Raw genomic sequence first — 22,656 nt, 5'->3', positions numbered from 1 at the left:
AATTGAGAGCAGGTGATGCCCATTGAAGCCTCTACTTAAGAGCTGGGTTTTTCCCTATTAAGTGGGTTTTTCTTCTGGACAGAGACAGGATCTAGAAGGAAAGTGTGGAAACTTGTATTTGTACTGAACTATAGTTTAACAATAAAACAGTTGTGATTCACAGAATACCTTCTGCTGCTTGATTCGGTAAATGGATATCCACCTATTAAACAGCACAGACTATTGAAACCTCTGGCATATTAAGACATCCCTGGTGTCATGACCATGCATGTGATCACGGCCAGCAGAGTGCCCCTCTTTGTGCCTAATGTGGATATTTAGTTACATGTTTACAGGTGATTTGGTGCAGTGCTGCCCCCTCGCTTGCAGTTGCAACAGGGAAAGGGGACTTACCTGCCACCTCCCTTTCCCTGGATGACCGTGATGGGCATGCCACTCCAGGAGACTCTTGCGTGAATGCATGCAAGTCTTCAGTCGCCGCGGTAATACTCGAGGACTGTTTCAATGGCTGATGGATGGAAGAGGTTCTCTCTCTCTCTCTCTCTTTTCTCCACACCCCCCCCCCCCCAAAACATCAAAAGTGCCGTAAGAGGAACTTCCAGGTGGAGGCAGCTGCTGCTCATCCTCTGTCACAAGGACTGGCTGGTCCTCCCTGCCACCCGGTGAGACCCAGCAGCGAGGTGTCCAACCGAGCTCCCAGTTCCCCTGAGCTCAGAGCCAGGGCAATGGTGTACAGGTCGGAGTGCATCCCTACGATTGCATCTGCAATGCGCTTGGTTTGCCCCATCAGGCCTGTACATACAGGAAGCTTGCACTCCGAAGAGCGGGTGACTGCAGTGCACATGGCTCGGATGGAAACCTCCATAGTCCGGGCCAGAGCATGCAACTCCTCTGGCATACCTGCCAAATCTTCACGGACCTTGTGCTGGACATCCAGCATCTGCTGCCACATGGATGACTCCAGAGGCACATCATCCGACTTGGAATTAGTCTCCGAATTACCCCAGGCACTCTTCTGACAGCCCAAGGTTGCTCCACCATACTCTCCAATAACAGCCCGTGCCCTCGTCGGACGCAATATTCCCTGCTGACGTTCCAGTATCTGCAATGGCACTGGGTGCTGAGAGAGGGTGTGAAACTGCGTTCTCTGAGGGTTCTTCCTCCTCCTTGAAGGGAGCTGGCGGCACAGCTTCTGGCAGAGGTTCAGTGGAAGAGGCTTCTCCTGTAACAGAAATACATCAGACCTTGTCACATCAGCCCTATCACACGACGCTTATCAACTGTTTCATTGTCCAGCATGAGTGATAAGACTCTACAGATGCAAAGTACCCTTGAATGATCTAGTCAAGTTTCAGATGCTGAAGCTTGTCAGGGTTCCACTGTGTGAACTATATTCACCAGCCACATTGGATAATGCTTACCCTCTTTTGAGCCTCCAGTTGTCCTCTCCCCTTTCCTACCAGCCTGAGCCTTTTGCCATCTCAGCAGATCTGGGCCATCCTCCAATCTCGCCTCTGTCTGTACTCCTGGAGGATTTGGAGTCCATTAACACCAGCATGTCCTCTTCAAAAGAAATTAGGACTTTTAGGTTCAGAATTCTCGTCACTACTGGCTCTCTCGCGGGCGTTGTGGGCTCGCTTCTGAAAAGATTTGTCAGGGAGCAGTCATCAACAATTCCAGACAATCTCATGGTGTGCTTCGTAGGATGGTGGGACTGACCTATGAGGAGAGATTGAGTCGATTAGGATTATATTCGCTTGAGTTCAGAAGAATGAGGGGTGATCTCATAGAAACCTATAAAATTCTAACAAGACTAGACAGGGTAGATGCAGGAAGGATGTTCCCGATGGTGGAGGAGTCCAGAACCAGGAGTCACAGCCTGAGGATACGGGGTAGACCATTTAAGATTGAGATGAGGGGAAATTTCTTCACCCAGAGAGTGGTGAGCCTGTGGAATTCGCTACCACAGAAAGTAGTTGAGGCCAAAACTTTGTATGTTCTCAGGAAGGAGTTAGATATAGCCCTTGGGGCGAAAGTGATCAAAGGATATGGGGAGAAAGCGGGGCAGGCTATTGAGTTGGATGATCAGCCATGATCATAATGAATGGCGGAGCAGGCTCGAAGGGCAAAATGGCCTACTCCTGCTCCTAGTTTCTATGTTTAATCCATTACAAGCTTTGCGTGTGCCAGCCTGGAGGCTATGCATATGTGTCATATGCTCGTCCTGGAAACCACCCGCCCTAAAACAAGACCATTGCCTCAAATGCACAATGGCATGATCTAGGACACCTGTGTCCTTGTGGAATTATACTGCCTTTGAGAAGCAGCAACATTCAATTACCTCCTGCATTCGTGATCGAGACTGCAGCACACTGGACCCAGATAGCTCATACTCACCCTAGCCGACCTCATCAGGTTATTGAGCCTTTTCTGGTACTGAGACCAAGGCCTTCTCACCACAACCTCACTGTTGACCACTTCGACCTCCACTTCCCATGAGTTCATGTCTGGCTGGGCTCCCTCCTCTTGTCAGGTGTTGGCATAAGCTGCTCACGTTGCTCTGATACTACAGTCAGGAGGGCTCTGAGTGAGTCCTCATTGAATCTAGGGGCATGTTTGGCCCTTCTATTCTGCCTCTCCCTTGCTCTGATGACGCAGATGTCTGTGTATGGAAACATGTAACAAATGTACAGTTCCTCCATGCCAAGTAGTGGGAGATTTGTTGATGTTTAAAAAAGATTGCCACCTATGAAGAGTGACAAGGTTTGCAGAGAATAACAAAAAATTAAATGCTCTTACCTTGCAAGACTAGAAACTGCACAAGTCTTCTATTTTCACAATGATTCAACAAGATTAATCGTCTGCTGGGTCTCCTTACACTCTCCTGTGCCGGGGGCTCATTAAAGTGCTGGCTGTGATCTCGTCCTTGGTCATGGCCTATGATCTCCCAAGATCGCACATTCCTCCCTCCAGCAGCCACTGGGTGGGATGAAGGCCTCTAAACCCCCCCTTGCCAATAATTGGTGTCAATTTGCGAATTAGAGTTGGACAGCACAGAAATGGGCCCTTCGGCCCATTATGTCCGTGCCTGCCATCAAGCACCCATCTATTCTAATCCCATTTTCCAGCACTTGGCCCATGTCCCAGTATGCTATGGCGTTTCAAGTGCTCATCTAAATACTTCTTAAATGTTGAGGGTTTCTGCCTCCACCACCCCTTCAGGCAGTGTGTTTCAGATTCCAACCACCCTCTGGAAAGAAATAATCTTTCCTCAAACCCCCTCTAAACCTCTTGCCCCTTAACTTAAATCTATGCCCCCTGGTTATTGACACCTCCACTAAGGGGAAAATTTTCTTCCTATCTACCCTACCTCTGCCCCTCATAATTTTGTATACCTTTATCTGGTCCCCCCTCAGCCTTCTCTGCTCTAAGGAAAGCAACCCTAGCCTATCCAGTCTCTCTTCATAGCTGAAAAGCTCCAGCCTAAGCAACATCCTGTTGAATCTCCTCTGCACCCTCTCCAGTGCAATCACACCCTTCCTATAGTGTGGCGACCAGAGCTGCACACAGTATTCCAGCTGTGGTCTAACTAGCGTTTTATATAGCTGCAACCTAACCTCCCTGCTCTTATATTCTATGCCTCGCCTAGCAAAGGCAAGTATCCCATATGCCTTCTTAACCACCTCACCTGCCTGTGCTGCTGCCTTCAGGTGTCTATGGACATGTACAGCAAGGTCCCTCTGATCCTCTGTACTTCCTAGAGTCCTGCCATTCATTGTGTATTCCCTTGCTGTGTTGGCCCTCCCAAAATGCATCACCTCATACTTCTCAGGATTAAATTCCATTTGACACTATTATTGGGTGCACTCCGATGGTGGACCCAGAAGCCGGAACACTGCAGATGTCCGGGTGTGCAGCCCGCCCTTGGCCACTACCATATTATTCAGTCCCATGTTTAATGATTATACCTAATTTCACCCCTTCAACCACCTAACCTATTCCTTACCAGATATTTATCCAATTCTTTTCCAAATGAGTTTGTTGACACAACATCAACATTTAAAGTTGCTTGATTAAAATAGGCCAAAATACATTGAAGATGAATTTGAAAGAAAACGTAGTAATCATTTGACATCAAAGATTTGGTATATGCTTTAAAGTTGAGATAGTATCTTTTGACACCAACTGGGGGAGTGTTTCAGCTATGGAGAGCGACTGGATAGACTAGGCATAGGATATAAGAGAGATCAAGTTCAGTTCAGTTGCTTTGCCAAATGGAAAGAGGAAATTGCAGGGTGAATGATTTTCACACATCTTAATGGGCATTTACAGAGTTTTATTCGTATGTGCCTGTGGAGTAATTTCTGCATGTATAACCTTTGCTTTCTAAAGGCAGCTTTAATTTCTTGTGACTAAAAAGTGTAATGCATGCAAGCCTAGACCTGCATGTTAGTATGAAAGAGGCTGAAATGCCATTACCCAGAAAGCATATTCAACTTTATAATGAGTAAAAATGTATAGAAATTCTGGGTCATTTCAGTAATTGATATAATCTTTCTGGTAGTAAAGATGATAGATTGTTGGAACCCAGCCTCAGTTTAGTTCTGACCACGCAAGTTACACATCTAGTCTCAGTGCCTTATGATGCACTGTAATCTGCAGCGATGTTTTGTACGCTTGTATTTTGTCAGTTGACTAATAATGAAGATGGGAATTTCCAATTAGGTTTCCAAACCCATACTTAAAATTTCACGTAGAGGCTGTCGTCTATCTGTCTAACTCACCCTTGAACATATTCAGTGACCCAGCCACCACTGCTCTCGGGAAGAGAATTCTAAAGAGAGGAAATTCCTCCTCAGCTCCATCTTAAATAGGAGCCCCCTTATTTTAAACTGTGCCCCCTAGTTCTGGATTCCCCAGAAGGGTAAACATCCTCTCAGCATCTACCCTGTTAAGACCCCCCAGAATTTTATGTTTCAATAAGGGAGATGTTGGTGTAGTGGTATTGTCACGGGCTAGTAATCCAGAGGTCCAAGCTAATGCTGTGGGGGCATAAGTTCAAAATCCCACACGGCAGCTGGTGAAACCTAAATTCAAATAATAAATCTGGAATATAAAGCTAGTCATTAATGGTGATCATGACAGCTATCATCGAGCGTTGCAAAAACCTATTTGGTTGACGACTGTCCTTTAGGGAAGGAAATCTGCAATCCTTAACTGGTCTGGTCTACATGTGACTCCAGACCCACGGCAATGTGGTTGACTCATAATTGCCCTCTGAAATGGCCTGACAAAGCCATTCAGTTTGAGGGCAATTGGGGATGGGCAACAATAATGCCGACATCCCACAAAAGAATATTGAAGAAAAATAAAATCACTTCTCACATTTCTAAAATCCAGCGAGTATCCTCTATTTTTCCTCATAAGACCACCCTTTCATCGCAGGAATCAGCCAAGTGAACCTCCTCTGAATTGCTTCCAATGCAAGTATATCCCTTCTTAAGGAGACTAAAACTGTGCACAGTACTCCAGATGCGGTCTCACCAGTGCTCTGTATGGCTGAATAATTTTGGTTTCCTTATTTAAGAAAGGATATAAATGCATTAGTAGCAGATCAGAGAAGCATCACTTGACTGATATCTAGGATGGGGGTGATGGGGGGTGTTATCATATGAGGCGAGGCCTGTATCCATTGAAATTTAGAATAATGAGAGATGATGTTATTGAAACACATAAGATCCTGAGGGTACAGCTTCAAAATAAGGGGTCTCCCATTTAAGACTGAGATGAGAATATTTTTTTCTCTGAGGGCTGTCTTTGGCATTCTCTTCCCCAGAGAGCAGTGGAGGCAGGATCACTGAATACATTCAAGGCAGAGGTAGATAGATTCTTGCCTAACAAGGGTATCAAAGGATATTGGGGATAGGTGGGAATATGGAGTTGAGACCACAATCAGATCAGCCATGATCTTATTGAATGGCGGAGCAGGCTCGAAGGGCCGAATATTCTACTCCAGCTCCTGATTCGTATGTTCATATCTTCCCTACTTTTATACTCCACCCCCCTTGCAATAAAAGCCAACTTTCCATTTGCCTTCCTAATTATTTGCTGTACCCGCACACTAACTTTTTGTGATTCGTGTACAAGGACAACCTGGTCCCTCTGTACTGCAGCATTCTGCAATCTCTCTCCAGTTAAATAACATTTGGCTTTTCTATCCTTCCCACCAAAGTGGACAGCCTCATGTTTTCCCATGTTATACTTCATCTGTCAAATTTTTGCCCACTCACTCAACTTATCTATATCTTCCTCACAACTTGCTTTCCTACTTACCTTTGTACCGTCAGCAAATTTGGTTACAACACAGTCACCCCCTTCATCTTTGTCATTAATATAGAACGTAAATAATTGATGCACTGAACCCCTGTTGCATTCCACTAGTTACAGTTTGCTGAAAATGGCCCATGTATCCTGACTCTCTCTTTTCTGTTAGTTAACCAATCCTCTATCCACATTAATATATCGCACCCAACACCATGAGCTCTTACTGGTGCAGTAGCCTTTTGTGGCACGTATCTAATGCCTTTTGGAAATCCAAATACGCCAGACCTACTGGTTCCCCTTTATCCACCCTGCTTTTTACATCCTCAAAGAACTCTAATAAATTTGTCAAACGTGACTTCCCTTTCTCAAAACCATGTTGACTGTGCCCAATTGTGTTAAGATTTTCAAAATACCCTGCTACTACATTTTTGATAATGGATTCTAGCATTTTCCAATGATAAATTTTAGGATAACTGACATCCTTACAAACTGATCAATTAAAGATATTTTGTCAGAAACTGTGATAGTATGATGTGATAATGCATGAAGAAAATAGTTATAGTTGATGTGTTTGACACAATCTCAGACTTTGCAATGGAACCAAGAATTGAGCTAGAATGAAGGAAGGCAAAAATGGTGGGTAGTGAAATATACAATAATCTGCCTGGAGAAATGGTGGAGGTGGAGAATATTAGCTAATTCGTATGGATAGATAGGGACTGCGTGTTTTAAGAGAAACTACTGTATGGTATTTTTCAAGTTTTGGGGCCAGCAAGAGAGGTGTCTCCCTGGAGAATGTTGCTCCTGTGGCTGGTTTTCAGTAAGTACTTGCCTGGTGGGGAGCCTCACCCATGGGAGAACATATCAGAATTTAAAGTAGCTCTCTACAATTTTCTGTCTATTAATTTTTTGGTATGCTTTCCCGCTGGGAGTACACTAGACCCAAGAAAGTTACAGGAGTTCCATATTTGGCTTTTGATTTTCCATTTGTATAATTGTGGGTTAGAGCTACATAGACTTAATTAAAATTTTAAAACTGAGGCTCAAAGATCCAAAACCACGAAGGCATTTTTGGGGACCTCAATGGTATCAATATTCTGCCCATCTGCTTGGATATACTGGGCTATAAGTATAATGTATTAAGAATTCTTTGTCCTACATTAAGTATACAGGCCAGAAAATATTGAATTAATTAAGTTTCATTAAGTGGCAGGGCTCTTTCTCTTTAGGTGGCTAACGTTCCCTTTTGGAAGATAAAATACATGCTTCCTGGGAGTGCCCCTGGGAATGTGCCTATATTTGTGGAGGGATTTGCCACACCAGAAGTCACTGTATTAGTATGTAATCTCTCCTGCCTAAGAAAACAGTCGCTATGAAACCGCTTCTCTATGCATTGCAGATAAATCATCTGTAGCTGGGTCAGAGGATGCTGAACCACCTGCACCAATAATCAAACCAATCGCTAAGCACAAAGTCCCACAGGAGCCTATTGTTCGGAAGGGGAGGAGGTCACGTAGGTGTGGGCAGTGTCCAGGCTGTCAGGTACCAGATGACTGCGGCCAGTGTACAAACTGCTTGGACAAACCCAAATTTGGTGGTCGGAATGTGAAAAAGCAATGCTGCAAGTGAGTGCGACTTTGTAACCAGCTGTTTTAGAACAAGTGTGAATTGAAATTTGTTAAAGAAAACTTTTGAAGTGTACATTTGTTAATGTAAGTGAATGTGGTAGCCATTTTGTGTACAGCTCACAAATGCAAATGAGATGAATGGCCAGTTTTGTATTGATTGTGGGATGAATATTGGCAAGAACACCAGAAGAGTTCCTTACTCTTTAAAGAGTGTCCTGGGATCTTTAATATCCATCTTAACCTTTAATGCCCATCTTAACAAGCATATTTAATGTTTAATCCATGATTTGTGTAGGGCTGGTATTGGATTGGGAATTCAATGGTAGTTGGCAGAGAATTATTTAGTTTTTTATGTAGGATGCAAATGCACCTCGTGCTCTAGTCCCAAAACTGGGCAGGCTCAACGTTTAATCCCTGGTTTGTGTTAGATTAGCTAATCTCATTCAAGAAAACAGATGGAGTGCTAAACTTTGAGCTGGTCTACTGGCTAGGTTAGGGTAAGAACAGCCAGGGATTCCTGCTCTTGATCCCTAATTAATGAACTTCATTAAAAAGTGCATGCGGATATTTGTTTAGCACAAGATTAGATTTTATTGGTATTTTCTCTTCAAGTTAAACCACCCGCCAACACTTTTTGTCCAGGCTCACTAGAATGGCTACTCGAATGAGTTACTGGAGGACTGCTAGTGCCCGTGGTTCAATATCCCAACCAGAGTCAAGTGCCTTAAGGAAAGGTAGTTAGCATAAAAAATACCATTGATATTATTGTGCAGTGTTCTGCTGAAGGATACATCCTACAGATACCAACCTCTATATTTGTTGAGATGGATAATGAAGTCTCAACAGTAGAGGATCTTGGCATTCAAACTCCAACTCTTCTGAGTATTAGAGGCTCCCAAGTGCACTTCACATAAGACCTTTAACAATTTAATAGAGACGAGAGACTTTCATCCTAATTCTTGCCCCTCCTAGAAAATGTTACATCACAAATCTTGGTATATTTTTATGTACAAACCCTGATATTGTGAGAATTGGGCATGGAAGCCAGTGTATGCGGGCTTACGGTGCTCTTGATTTTTTTCTGACTGGTTCTTCTCTGAAGGCTTTCCCATTGAGATATTTTGTATTAGGAGCTAAGTGTTACCACATTGGAGCTATAATATTAAACTGTTTAAGTTGTAGTGCCTGAAAATGTAATGTGCATGCTATAATTTATATTCCTTTTTAAACTATTTTCCCTTTTCTACTGTATCTGTGCAACTCGCTATCTTCTTGTGAAGGATGCGGAAATGTCAGAATCTCCAATGGATGCCTTCTAAAGCACCTCCTCTGAAACCAGTTAAAGGTGAGTGCTGTCAGTATTCCTTTAACTCTGCTGTGCGCTTGTTAATTTGCTTCTGCACCTCACAATCAGTGAATTTTACAAAGTTGCACTTGCTACCTAGATAGAAGATCAAGACTTGCACTTATGTAGTATTTTAGGACACTTGTCTGAAACTTGCCAAAGTGCTTTAACTGCATTTAGTCGCTTTGAAGAGCAGTGTTATGGTATTCAAGCCTTTAACAAAAACTTTCCCAAACAGAATTTTTAAATGTGTTTAATGTGCCCTGTGAAATTTTTGCTAATAGGATAGGAGCCATCTTATTTGTTGCTGATTTATAAAAATGAAGATTTACTGAGAGATAAAGTATATTTGTGTAACAGGTAAAAATCAGTTTTGTTTCCTCTGAACCCTCCTTCCTTTGTAATTTTCTTCTCCTTATTATAGATACTATCCTCCTAGTCTCCTTCTAAATGGTACTGCTAATGTTCGCCTAGTGATTTCCCCAGTACCTGTAAAATTACTTATTCCTTATAAATAATTGCCTAGTGTTTGAGGTTGTGCGAAGACTATTGAAGTAGGCACTGTGAAGTTAATTCTTCCCATTTTCTGCGTGTCAGTCCTATTGAAAACTTGATAGGCCTTTTAAAAAAAAACATAGCCGATTGGATTTTAATTTGTGCAGCTTTATACATCCCTAAGTTGTGGTATTGTATCTTTAGGAGGAGTGGCTTTAGTCAGTGGATATTTTTTTATAACAGGAAGCACATGAAATTAAGCAGATATTGCGATATTTGTGGATTGAATGGAAGATACCAGTCTGATCTCAGATGCACCTGCACAAAATATTAATGTAGCAAGAAATGTTTTGTGTTGATGCTCCCCTGTTGGCTCATGAATGAGCTCTGTAGTACTGAGCCATATGGACCTGAACTGCGTTGAGTCAGTAACTTATGCTCCCCAGAACTGGGCAGGGTTAAAAAAAAATGTTCCGTATCACAGTCTAAAGAGCATACCTGCAAATTAAATATTCACGATAGTCCTAAGAGGATAGAGTAGATAATTGGGCTCAAGTTCCCCCTAATATAATAGCGCACCCAGCCTGTAGAATGGCCGTTTGAGTGAGGTGGCAAAGGCATGTTTTAGTGCCTTTAGAACCATACTGTGTCATGAGTCACTGCCTTCAGGAGAAAGGGAGGTTACTGGGTTGAACTTGATGAGGATTGTGTCCTATTTATTCTTTGACTGATGCATTTTAACTTTGGTTCTTAGTAAAGAAAAAGGAAAAGAAAACAAAAATACAAGAGAAGAAAGAAGTGCCAGCAGTAAAACAACATTCCGACTTCAGCCATAAAAGCTCTCCCCAGGCTGGTTCACAAGGACAAGAGCACGCCCAGAAAATAAACCAGGTTCCTCATCAACACAATGACCAGCAGTTTGAGGAAGGCAGCTCCTCTCCGCCTTCTGAAGCCCGGCAACAGGCAGCTATAGTTTCACCTGTCCGGAAACCTAGCAAACAACCTCCTCAACCATCTGACTCCAGCCAGCCTCAGCAGCCAGGACATGTGCAACTGAAGAAAGAATCAGTCAAGCCTGGGCTGAGCGATCCAAAGAAAAAGCAGCCACTTCAAACAGATTCAGGTAATCTAAACTTGGCATTCATTATATCAAACACATTGCTGCTGCAAGCTTACACTCTGCAGTAGAAGTAGCATTTTTGTATGAAGTTCCTCTATCCATCATTTTAAGAAGGCATGGACTGATTTGAAATAAACGTAATTGTTAATACTGCACGGCATTATTTCAAGGTTACAGGTTTTCATCCCAACAAGACACTTCCCTCCCCCACACTCATTCCCCTTTCAGTAGTATAGTAAGCTTGTAGTTGGTTCGCTATCATAGCGATAAAGACATTTTGTTCCCAGTAGGCTTGAGGAATTTTTGGGGGATGGAGGAGGAGTCCGGACTAGGTGGCATTACAATCAGATCTACCACCCCTACAGATTGCATTGAGATTTGTCAGTGAGCCATCTCACCATGGAACTGGTTGACATTAGTGATTGTATCTTCCCTCCACAAGGTAAACCTGACCTGTCATGAGGGGATTGGAGAGCACTATTCTAGTGTAAAAGTGCTGGAAAATTCTGTAAAGTTTTTACATTGTGATTAAAGATTTGTTTAAATTGCATTTCTCTGCTGTTTCCTCTGAAGACTTGTCATCTCCATGTCACCACATCATTTGTCTGACAGCAAGACACTTCTCCATGTCTTTTGTGCCTCCTGTCTTCTCATGCCTTGACTTGGTGCATTTGCTGTGGGGGAGATATATTAGTGCTAAATAATAATATTATGAGGTGGCCCAACCTGTGGTTGTCTGTTTTTTTTTCACTAGGTTTTAAGTAATGCTTGCATGCCATTGCAGGAACTGCTTAGTGCATAGTGTCTTTAGGACACGGCTGAGGTTGTTTTAATAAGAACTTCCTGACTTTCAGCACTTTGTTCCGTCAAACCAGGGCCAGGTTGTCTTGCGTTGCAATAACTGTGGTGCTCCTCTTTAATGAGTTCAAGGTAAAACTTAGAATTGGGTTTGCATTGTTTTACAGCCAGTTTAGTGTCTAGCACCTGAAATATATGATGCATCTTCCAATTTATTTGTTTTATTTCCTTTCCCTCTTGTTAGGGGGTTCTTAAGCACCTTCCAAGAGAGCAGGCAGGCAATCTTTTCCCAGTCTTCACACTAATGTCCCTCTTGAGGGTGTTGTGGGATTTCTTAGCTGCTTATATCCACCTCCCTCCCCACTTCCCCACCCTTGCATGGGACTTCTTCCTGACAACATCTGGAACCTACGACTTGAGGAAATAGCTGTACATATGCACTTACCACCTATCAATGGTACAGTGAGCTTGTACACTATCAACTGTATCATATAATGTCTGTTTTCTTTCATCTCCCCTCCTCTGCTGTGGGCAATTCTATAGGCACTCCTTTGGTACCATGCCCAAATGGCGCTTTCCAACATCTGATAATCATGGTGAATGATGCCAGGCTATTCACCTCTTGGGGGCATCACAGTTGAGCCCTGACCACAGCTGATATCACTTGTGTCTAGATGGTAACTGGATAGCAACCAGAAGCAGGAGCCCTGCATGATTTCCATCCCTTTCCTGCAGTACTGAGAGCATTTGTAGAGCCCCGAATGCCACACTAGCTGACATCAGCACAGACTGGGAGTTGAACCTGTGACCATCTGATCTATATGGCTCAATTACGCACTGTTTTTACTATCTGAACATCAGGCTGTTCCATGATGTCTTTTGTTAAAGGTACCACAAAGCCCCTGTCCATTCTCAGACTAAAAAAGGGCTGTTGTACCTTCTGTTAGGTAACAGAGTTTACTGAGTTTGAAGCATTTAGGGGAAAAAATACCTCATGCAATTTGAACCTGTTGTCAGTGAAAGGTTCATCTTGGTTTGTCGCTTAATAAAGATCTTTGTTTCCCCAGCACTAGAGCTGAACAAGCAGAAGAAAGCCCCTGCTCGTTTCAATATTCAGTTAAAAACTAAAAAGCCGAAAGAAAAGGTGAGATTTAAACTTTCATCCTAGCTTTTTAATCCTAACTTACTTAAAGGACAACTCCAGCACATTTTGGTGTATGTGTGTTCTCCTAGGTAAACTTTATCATTCTGGTGACATTAAAAATCATGCCACTGTTTTGAATTTTCTGATTGCATTTGCGCAAGATGCTTCTTTAGGTTGCAGATATCAGGTGTTCTTTTTATCGTGCTGTTCTGTGCCAGATGAACTGCACAACAGGTATCCTAGAGCTTTCCCTTCATGTCAAGGCCAAAAAGTGTTTCTTCTGTTCTACCTTTCCCTGGTTAGGTTTTACAGTTTAGAGTTTCCAGTGTAGAGAATCATGTGCTGAAAGTATGTCGGGTATCCTAGTGTGCGAAGGTCAGTGTGCTGCATTTGTGGCCTCACAACTTTCTCCCTGTTAAAATAAATACAGATAACCAAGTAGGGCCACGAGTTAGGTATGTCCAAACTGTGCACCTGCATTTCCAGTGTGCACTTTGTTGTGCAAAGTTCTGTCCCAGGAACCTAAAATTGTAAAACCCAGTCAGCTACCCACCCTTATCTCTTAGTCAATTCTCATCCTGACCCCACTTTTTTAAAATTAAGATCTAGGCCTACCACACATGGATCCCTGACTAAAGATGACACCTAGATCTCAGTATTGTTCCATGATGACTCAGTAGAAAATATGCACGAGAAGCCAATTGTTAACTTTCTTTGGAGTTTCACTCAATACTATAGCAGACTGATCAGTGACTAGGGAGCATAGATTTAAAGTGATTGATAGAAGGATTAGAGGGGAGATGAGAAAAAAAAAATCACCCATAGAGTTGTAGGGGTCTGGAACTCTCTGCCTGAAAGGTTAGTAGAGGCAGGAAGCCTAAACTCATTTAAACGGTGTCTGAACATGCACCTGAAGTGCTGTAACCTGCAGGGCTATGGACTAAATGCTGGAAAGTGAGATTAGGCTGGGTGGATCGTTTTTCGGCTGGCGCAGATATGATAGATCAAGTGACCTCTTTCTGTGTTGTAAACTTTCTATGATTCTTTGAATACTTGAGAGAAAGCATCGGGCCTCTTCCTGGTGTCTTCCTTAGCCCAAGCCACATTGCAGAATCTGGGAGTGGAGAGTGTCTAGTGTCAGTGTTGTGCGATCTTTTGGCTCATGTAGAAAATTTATGGTTTGAAAGGGAAATTATCTCTGCTGACTCGTGCAGGTACAACTCCACTAGGCTGGCAGTCTTCAGTACATTGCCAATTGTGCATTTTAACCCCAGACAGTGAGTGCCATTAACTGTTTGAATATAGCAATCATCACAGACAGGATCCCCTTTGATTTTCTTCCACTTCTGTAGCCTAAGAGTACTGAGACCAGCTGTAGCACCCCCAACGCATGCCCTGGCTGAGACCGGTTGACACAGCACAATCTAGGTCTGAATGTTTTCGTCCTGCGCTAATAAGCACCTTTACCTATGTGGGTAGCTGAGGCTAGCTTAGAAGTATAATCCAATGTTAGATGACTTTTATGTAAGGACTAATTTTACAAATGTGTTTCCCCAGAACCAAGCCTTGAGAGAGCATATCAAAAAATTGCAGTGTTATTCCCCATGGTTTTTTTTCTAATAACGAGTGGGAAGCCAGACCTACAATTTCTCAATATGCTCTCCCATTGGGCCTGCCTCCCCACCAGAGCGTGATTTCATAAAATTTACTCTATAATATAGTTATTTTTAGCAGACTGAAAAGCCAATCTTCTAATTCTCCTGTTGAGTAAAACCTTGTCTTTCTTTCATTACTGGAAAAATGCTGAAGACTTTTCAGGTGCAGGGCACAGAGATGGCCCAAAAAATATACATGTGATGGAAAGGACTGTGCAATAAGGGTTTCAGTGACTCTTGTTCATTTGATGGGCTTCAATGCTCAGAAGTCAGGTACAGAGGCTGGAATTTTCCAGCCCCACCCCCCCACCCCTGTGGTGGGGCTGGCGAGCCATTGGAATCTCCGTTTTCACATCAGCGGGACCGGAGGATCCCGCTGGCACGAGGGGCTAGAAAATTCCAGTCAGAGTTACTGCATACAATTCATGCGCTGGACTTAATTGTGCTTTCCCAGTCTGGTTTCTTCACATTCTAGTTTCAGAGGCAGGGACACCAAAATCTTTTGCGTAGGTTACATCTATTTCGGGTAACAGTATGAGCAAGCGATCACTAATATGTCCACAGTCCCTCCTGCCTGAGCTCCTGAGGTTTGAGTTTATTATTAAAGGAACAGGGTGCTATAAATACTCTTACATCTTCCCAATCTGTAAACATAATGCTAACATGTTTTTCCTACAGTGGTTTGGTACGGTTGAAGAGACTTATTCATGGGCTGCTTTTTGCCCTACCCATGAATCAGCTGTTTAAAAGAAAAATGGGGCAGGGTAATTCCAAAAGAACTGACTTGTAAATTTTAAAATAAAATCCCTTTTACAAAGCACCATTCTGACAGGGCAGGTTCCTTTCAGGTGTCTTCCAGTGCTGCAATGACAGGCTGCAAGCAGGTGTGGCTCAGGTTGACTTGCTCTCCAACCTTCCTTCCTTCCTTTAGGATTAGTGTCTCCACCAGCTTGGCTCAGGTGTCATCAGGGACTGTGTATGAGATGATGAGCTTGAATACATGTTCTACCACTTTTGTGCTGCAGCATGTTCATACAAAACCTCATTAGACTGCCAGGCTGCTTCATGTGAAGTTTTTATTCAGGGAGGACTGAAAGAGAGCAGAATCAAAGCAAGGAAGTTAAGAGGAGAAAACTGAGACAGAAGAAAGATGAGAACAAGGGACACTGATCAGAGGAATAAGAAAGACAATCAGCACAGAAGTCATGAAATTTCAACTGAGATAGAAATGCAGAGCGGAGAAAGAAAGAAGGATGTAAATAATTGAGACACAGGAAAAAGACTAGAAGCGAGGGAGAGATGAGTTATTAAACTGCGATTATTCTTTGCAAGGAGTAAAGCTACTGTGAGTACCGGAATCGTTTCTCCTTTTTATTTTAAGGATCCGTTTATTAGACTTTAGCTTACCCTTTTTGTTCCCTCTCCCATTAAATAAAGAGTAAGCTTTCTCTCCCTTTAGATTTCAATGCAGTCCATAATCCCCTGAATGATATGGTGTGATGCCCTCCTAGTCTTTTGCAGGTGACGCTTTCTAACCAGTTGATGGGAGTTATCACTGATTTTCCCCAACCCAGTCTCAGTCTCTGCTTGTTATCACCCCCAGTACTGAGCTGACATGGTAGAGAGGGGTTTAAAGTTTACTTTTCCAGGGAATGTGAATGGGCACATGATGAAATTTACCTCTGATACACTGCTGCTGTGACTGGCTGTTGGCTAGTTTGACTTTGAGGTGTAAAATCTGATTATTCCTCTTCCCTATTGGCAAGGCACTTATCCTTGGTTTGTGCTGTGTCTGATGAATGAAAGTGGCTTCCACCATGTTGGTTACAGATTTGTGATTACCGAGATGCACGATACCTGATAAATTAAGTAATGGTGATGGGCTAATACCAGGCCATAAACACTGTTGGTGAGTGCTAGTATACTTAGTTGACAGGTACTGTTCACTCCTAAGACTGTCAGAAGTATGATCCACTAATTTTCTTTGCTTGAGAGCCACTATTCATTCAGTGTTTTGCTTGAGAGCTTCTCTGTGGAACATTGTTATATGCTGCACTGTAGACTGATGTTATATGGGTTTGTGCCTGTAATTCCCCATACTGTGAAGTCCCAGTTTAATTCACGCCTCTGACCATTTACCATTTGGAGACCAGGCACTTCTTAATGGGAAGAAAAAAGAAATATAAAGCCTTAAGGCAGATAGATCTATTTTAATAAAAACTGGGATATCTTTTGCTTTTCTTAGAGAGCACATAACTGGACTGAAGCCAACTTTGGTTAAATCTCACTACAGAACAGGCTGTGAGTAGAGGGCAGACACACATGGAACAGCCACAGGCTATATGCCATTGTTCTTGAGGAAAATTCCCAGTCTTAACATTCAGTGGTACTGGGTTAAATGCACTGAGCAGCTTGAAACTTGCCTCCTCTAGAATATGAAGTTACATCCCTATTGCTCACCAACTCTGATGAAGCTTCTGACCCCACTTAATCTACTGTGGTGGACAATAGGCACAAGTGGAACATAAAGCACTGACAGAGATCAGGTCTGAATTGTCTATAGGGTGTACATTCAAGTGGATATTCTGTTTTTACGGCCATGAAAGTTTTTGTCCAATATTTATTCTGAAACAATCACACACTGACTGCCGAACTGTGAACAAAAGTGTTATGGGGTTCTTCCTGTGTCCAGTGCAGTATTACTGGAGAGTAAGAGAGAGTAAGCACTCTTTGCTTACTGTCCACTTAGGATTTTCTCTTCCCCACACCCCATCCCAACAAATATGTTGGTTTTATGTCACAATCACTCCCGTAGATGGTACTGAATATTTGTAATACTGAGCAATGCAGACAACAGATTCACTAGTACATTTCCTAAAATCCATCTTGAGTTAGCTAATCTGAGCAGCTGAACCTCTGCAGGTGGCCTCACACCTCTCAGCCAGGACAGGAAAAATTGGTCAGGGGGTGAGTGGGCAGAGAGATCAAAAGATGTGATTTTATTCATTGGACAAAAAAATAACTTGTAGGGAGACCCATGATGTCGCATCTTTCCAACAGAAATATGATTGTGAAAGTTAATCCCAAATACTATGCTCTCATTTAGAAATGTTTTGTTTTTGGAAAGTGTTGCTTGAACAGGCACTGTTTGTATAATGGCTGACAAGTACGTTTCAACAAGGAACAGCCTTATTGATTTCATGTTTCTTGTTTTTAGGATAAAGTGGTTGCTGTCAGCAAGTTTGAACCCAGTACTCTGAACCTGCTCACCCCATTCACGAATGTCAGTTGTGGGAAACAGAAACCATTGGCAGATGGAGTCCACAGGATCAGAGTGGATTTCAAGGTAGAAAGAAAAATGCTGGGACTGCTAATTTGTCACACCAACTACAGGAAAAATTAGCTCTAGGAAAAGGAGGGTATAATTGAATTAATTTTGATTTATTTTCTGCCCACTGCCCCCAACCTCCCCCATTCCTCATGGACAGACAACTGCTCTCCTTGTGGCTCTGTTTTGCACTCTCTGTTGCTGTGAAACCAAAGCAAAGATTACAGAGCATTGCCAAGGCTGAACAGAGTAAAAGAAAATGAGTTAAATAATTTTTAATCATCCATACAGTACACATTTTTTTCTTGAATTCAGGCAGGCAACTGTGCACCGGCATTCCATTCCTGTAAGGGAAGTTCATGGAGTTTTTACAGTTTACTTTCCTTTCATTTTTTTAATTCCACCCCTCATCTCCACTCCTCCCTTACCACTTTCCTACCAGTGGTTTAGGTGAGTTCTCAAATGTGACTGTGTAGGAATTTTTAATTCACCCATGTGCTGTCTCCCTGAGTCCAATGCTTTAACATACACTGAGCCTGTGCCTACCTCTCTGAGGGGCAGTGCATTATTTATTGTGAATTAACGCCTGTATTTCTCCCAAAAGTTTAAAAATACATAAAATAAAATAACTGGGTTTTTGGGTATTCTCATCACCGCCACTGTAACTTCAGTGGAAGTTCAGCGGAAGTCCCATTACTGCAGTGCTACCTGGGGTTTCTGCTGAAGTTACAGTGGCTGATTGGGGAAAAGCCCGTCCTTCCAAGGAAATCCCTCCCGATTGGGATAGAGCGGGTTGTTGCCCATTGTAAAATGATATCTCTCTGAATGTATGATGTTCTTCTCAGCTTGCTAATTGGTTCTTGCTGATTGCATGGCATCATATCAGGTCTTTTGTGTGATCCAACCTGCTGCAGAGTATACACAATATTCTCCTTATGAGAGGCTGTTCATTATGATGTGATATTCCCAGTGGATACACTATAAGAAGCAACAGGTTCAGAAAGCTGTTGAGTGCATTTGGTACTCGGAAGGGGCTACTGAAGTCAGCAAATATGAAAGTTAACACCTGCAAGCTTTAACTGAAGCTGCTCACCCTTGACATAAACTGTATTTTGCTGTTTCTTTGTCTTCTGATATCGTTCTACTGATTTTGGCAGGAGGACTGCGATGTGGAAAATGTGTGGGAGATGGGTGGACTTAGCATCCTGACCTCTGTACCCATCACTCCCAGAGTGGTCTGCTTCCTCTGTGCCAGCAGTGGGCATGTCGAGGTATGGTTCCCCTCTTGAGATCTTGGTCTTGCTTAAGTTCAGGATGACTTCCATTTAATAGTAAAAGTTACTCATTGCATTGGGAAAACAAATCTCTCTGTTTAAGAACAGCACAATACTGCGCTGAGTTTTAGAGCATTCTGATCACAGCTTACTCAATAAATTAGCTTAAACTCCATCCAAGATTGAGCTTGCAGGCATGCGTGAACATAAGAGCAGAACTTGATCTTTAAAATTACTGGGAGCATTGAAAAACATGGAAAAAATTGTGATGAAGAACCATAACTGAAGACTTGTAGCCTAATGATTGTCGCATTGATCCTGTTGCAGCAAAATGATCAACTCCATGTTTGAAGTTCTGCACACAAGCTTCAGGTGATGTTACTGTCTGGAAGAGGGTTTGGTGTTCTGTGGGCACTGTGCAATGATCACACTTCCTGAATTGTGCTGTAGCAAGTTCATTTTGCTTGGGCTTGGGTGCTGCCTAATTACAAGGCTTGAACCTTTTCCCCCTACATATGCTGATCAAACATACAGGACCTTCCCTACTGCCAATGGACAGGCTCTAAAATGTTTCCCACATGGCTATGAGCAGCCTTGAGGGGTGGGAAGATATGAACAACAGTTTGCATACACAAACACATTTGGCCACATGCACATTAGGAATTGTGACATTGTTACAAATCTGACACACTCAGGGGAACAATTATTACCCTTTCAAGAACACGTGTACAGTTTGCCGATTTGTTTCCCTTTGCGTTTCGTTTGCAGTTTATCTACTGTCAGGTGTGCTGTGAGCCTTTCCACCTCTTCTGCCTGGAGGAGAATGAGCGACCCCTGGAGGAACAGTGGGAGAACTGGTGTTGTCGACGCTGCAAGTTCTGCCACGTCTGTTGCCGACAAAATAAATCCTCAAAGGTAATGGTACTTGAGCGTAAGCTGCGTATGAATGTTTCAAATGGACAGTTTGGGTTTGCACCCAATACTGGTGCAAAATTTATATTTGGGCTTTTTTCTCCCCTTCATTCATTCATGGGATGTGGACGTCGCTGGCTAAGCCAACATTTATCGCCCATCCCTAATTGCCCTTGTTCAGAGGGCATTTTAAGAGTCAACCACATTGCTGTGGGTCTGGAGTCACATGTAGGCCAGACCAGGTAAGGATGGCAGATTTCCTTCCCTAAAGGCCATTAGTGAACCAGATGGGTTTTTAACAACAATCAGCAATGGTTTCATGATCCAACATTAATGTGAAATGAACAGAATTGACCACAACTCATAGAACCAAGAGGTATACGGCTGGTATGATTCTCATTGCTACCTGATATAATCCTGATACGTTTTAAGGTTTTTCCTTTCTCCAGTCCCTCCCCCATGTACATGTCAGTGAATACAAGAATGAAATAGATGTGGTTTGAGGATAACTTTAATTTAAAAAAAAACTCTGGGTAGGAATAAACTTCAAATTCTACCTCAGATCTTCCAACTGCATGCCACCTGAGAGTTTTGTAACAGGAGTAATGTGTCTGCAGAGTGGATTAACTCCCAATAGACTTCGATGTTTCTATACTCCTGGGAGAACTATCAGTCATTTTTGTCTGCTTCTGGTGGTTGCTTGTATTTCTTTGTAAAGATGCATTTTCATCTCTTCTCAAACCTGTACTTTGGAGTGTTTGTTGCTGTCAGATTGACAGTCACAGAAAAGGAGGTTTTGAATATAAATGATTTCTTTCAAAATTAATATTTGCCATTTTATAAAATACACATATTTTCTTCCCTTTTTAAGTTACCTGTTTACTTCACCTTTTTAAGTCTTACTGGCCATGAACGTCAGCTGTGTCCTCAGTCTGCTTTTGCTGCCTGTGATGCAGTTGCCAAGAGGTGAGGCTTAGACGTGTCAAATGCGAGGATTTTTCTGTCCACCTGAGGAGCAGCTTCTGTTCTGCTCCTTGTCTCCCCTTTATAGCCCAGCTATAGAACAAGAGCTAGTGAGGAGGAATTGCTCTCATGCATGTGAAGGAAGGGAATGATTTATATCCTAATGCTCCATAATGCACTGCATTAATGTACTACCACCACAACACCAGATGGTCTTTTTAAAAAATAATTTATTTTGATTCTTCATGTTTATCTGTTTTTCCCACTTTTTGTTTTGGCCAGTCTGCTAAATAGATCATCCCTTTGCCCTCAGTCAGTTCTGATTAAGGGTCTGCACTTGAAACCTTAGCTTGTCTTTGTTCTTTCACGGGTTGAAGGACTTTGTGTAACGTAAGCATTTGCTGTTCCGATTTCTGGTTAGAATCGAATTGAAATTGTTGCTGTGTTCAGGAGAATTTCCTTTAGGAAGGTGAAAAAACCATAATGATCAGTTTCTTTGTTGAAGACTGATCAAGTAAAGTAAAATGCAATCTCTTAAAACATTTTCTTTTACACAGCAGCTTCTCGAGTGTGGCAAGTGCCGAAACAGCTATCACCCAGAGTGCCTGGGACCAAACTACCCTACAAAACCAACCAAGAAAAAGAAAGTCTGGGTAAGTTTTGTTTTCTCATGTAAAGCTGTGGCTCATTTAGCTTAAATTCCTCATACCAAGGATCGTCTCTGTTGCTCGCCTCTGCACCTATTTTAAGAGCATTCTTCCTGTCTTTAGGGAACTATTAATGGAGAAAATAAACATATTGGTAAAATAAAATGACTGTTGGACAATATTTCACAATGTTAGTCAAATACACATAGTTAAATCAATGTACTAATGTAGTTATAAAACAGAAAATGTTGGAAATGCTTGGTGGGTCTGGCAGCATCTGTGGAGAGAGAAACAGTTAATGTTTCACGTTGATGATCTTTCATCAGAACTAAGTTCATAGGTTCTGGTATTTTCTGGATTTTGTGAGAGTTTAAATCAGCCTGATCCCTCTGAAAGGGACCTCTGTTGTTGCACTGCTGGACTGGGAACAGGAAGGGAGACAGATAACCTCTTGTAACATTTATCATGAATTTAGCTCTCTGGGTGTATATTGTTCCAAATATGAGGCTTATGAGATTGTTTCGTCTTGGGACTGCGTCTTTAATTTAGGGTAAAATGAAGGGGGTCATGTGACCTTTGCCAAAGTCTGCCTGCCAACAGGTTTGGGTAATGGCTGTTAAAAGATTAAAGGTCCAGGTTGCCTTACAGGGAAGAAGGTGCAAGATATGCACACTTGTAGGCAATGGCAAAGGCAGCGGTGATGCAGACTGTGGGTCTCCAGGTCCCAGAGAAGTGTTAAAACTGTCAGGTTGTAAAAGGTTATGCTTTGAACTGTCCATTTGATTCCAGGATAGGATAGAATTGGGGTCTAACAAAGGAATAATCAGCATTCCTACCTGGATACATGGCCCATGTGTAAAAATTGCACATAACTAGAAATCTGAACTGAAAGTAGAAAATGTTTAAAAGGCACAGCAAGCGATCAGGATTTGAAAGGTGAACCGATGTTTTGGTTTAGGCCCTTTATCAGAATAGAATGAAATCTAATGAAGTTTGCTCCTGAATCTGTTTCTGTCTCTTTCA

General features: G+C 42.5%; 1 protein-coding gene across 3 annotated transcripts in view; it reads left to right on the top strand.

The window, feature by feature from the left end:
* kmt2a (lysine (K)-specific methyltransferase 2A) overlaps positions 1-22,656 on the top strand; it is a 147,532-nt gene that overhangs the window by 63,771 nt on the left and 61,105 nt on the right. For 2 of the 3 annotated variants that reach the window (XM_078533047.1, XM_078533045.1), the window contains exons 5-12: positions 7,724-7,949; positions 9,233-9,297; positions 10,547-10,915; positions 12,778-12,854; positions 17,727-17,855; positions 18,995-19,108; positions 19,880-20,026; positions 21,544-21,639. In XM_078533047.1, the coding sequence (XP_078389173.1) occupies positions 7,724-7,949; positions 9,233-9,297; positions 10,547-10,915; positions 12,778-12,854; positions 17,727-17,855; positions 18,995-19,108; positions 19,880-20,026; positions 21,544-21,639 (1,223 nt within the window). The remainder of the gene's footprint in view (positions 1-7,723; positions 7,950-9,232; positions 9,298-10,546; positions 10,916-12,777; positions 12,855-17,726; positions 17,856-18,994; positions 19,109-19,879; positions 20,027-21,543; positions 21,640-22,656) is intronic. The other variant, XM_078533046.1, reaches the window with a different exon arrangement.

Source organism: Cetorhinus maximus, chromosome 2 (assembly GCF_964194155.1).
Source record: "Cetorhinus maximus chromosome 2, sCetMax3.hap1.1, whole genome shotgun sequence".
Taxonomy (NCBI): Eukaryota; Metazoa; Chordata; class Chondrichthyes; order Lamniformes; family Cetorhinidae; genus Cetorhinus; species Cetorhinus maximus.
Note: the sequence above shows the minus strand (reverse complement) of the source record. Positions and strands in the feature narration are given on the sequence as shown.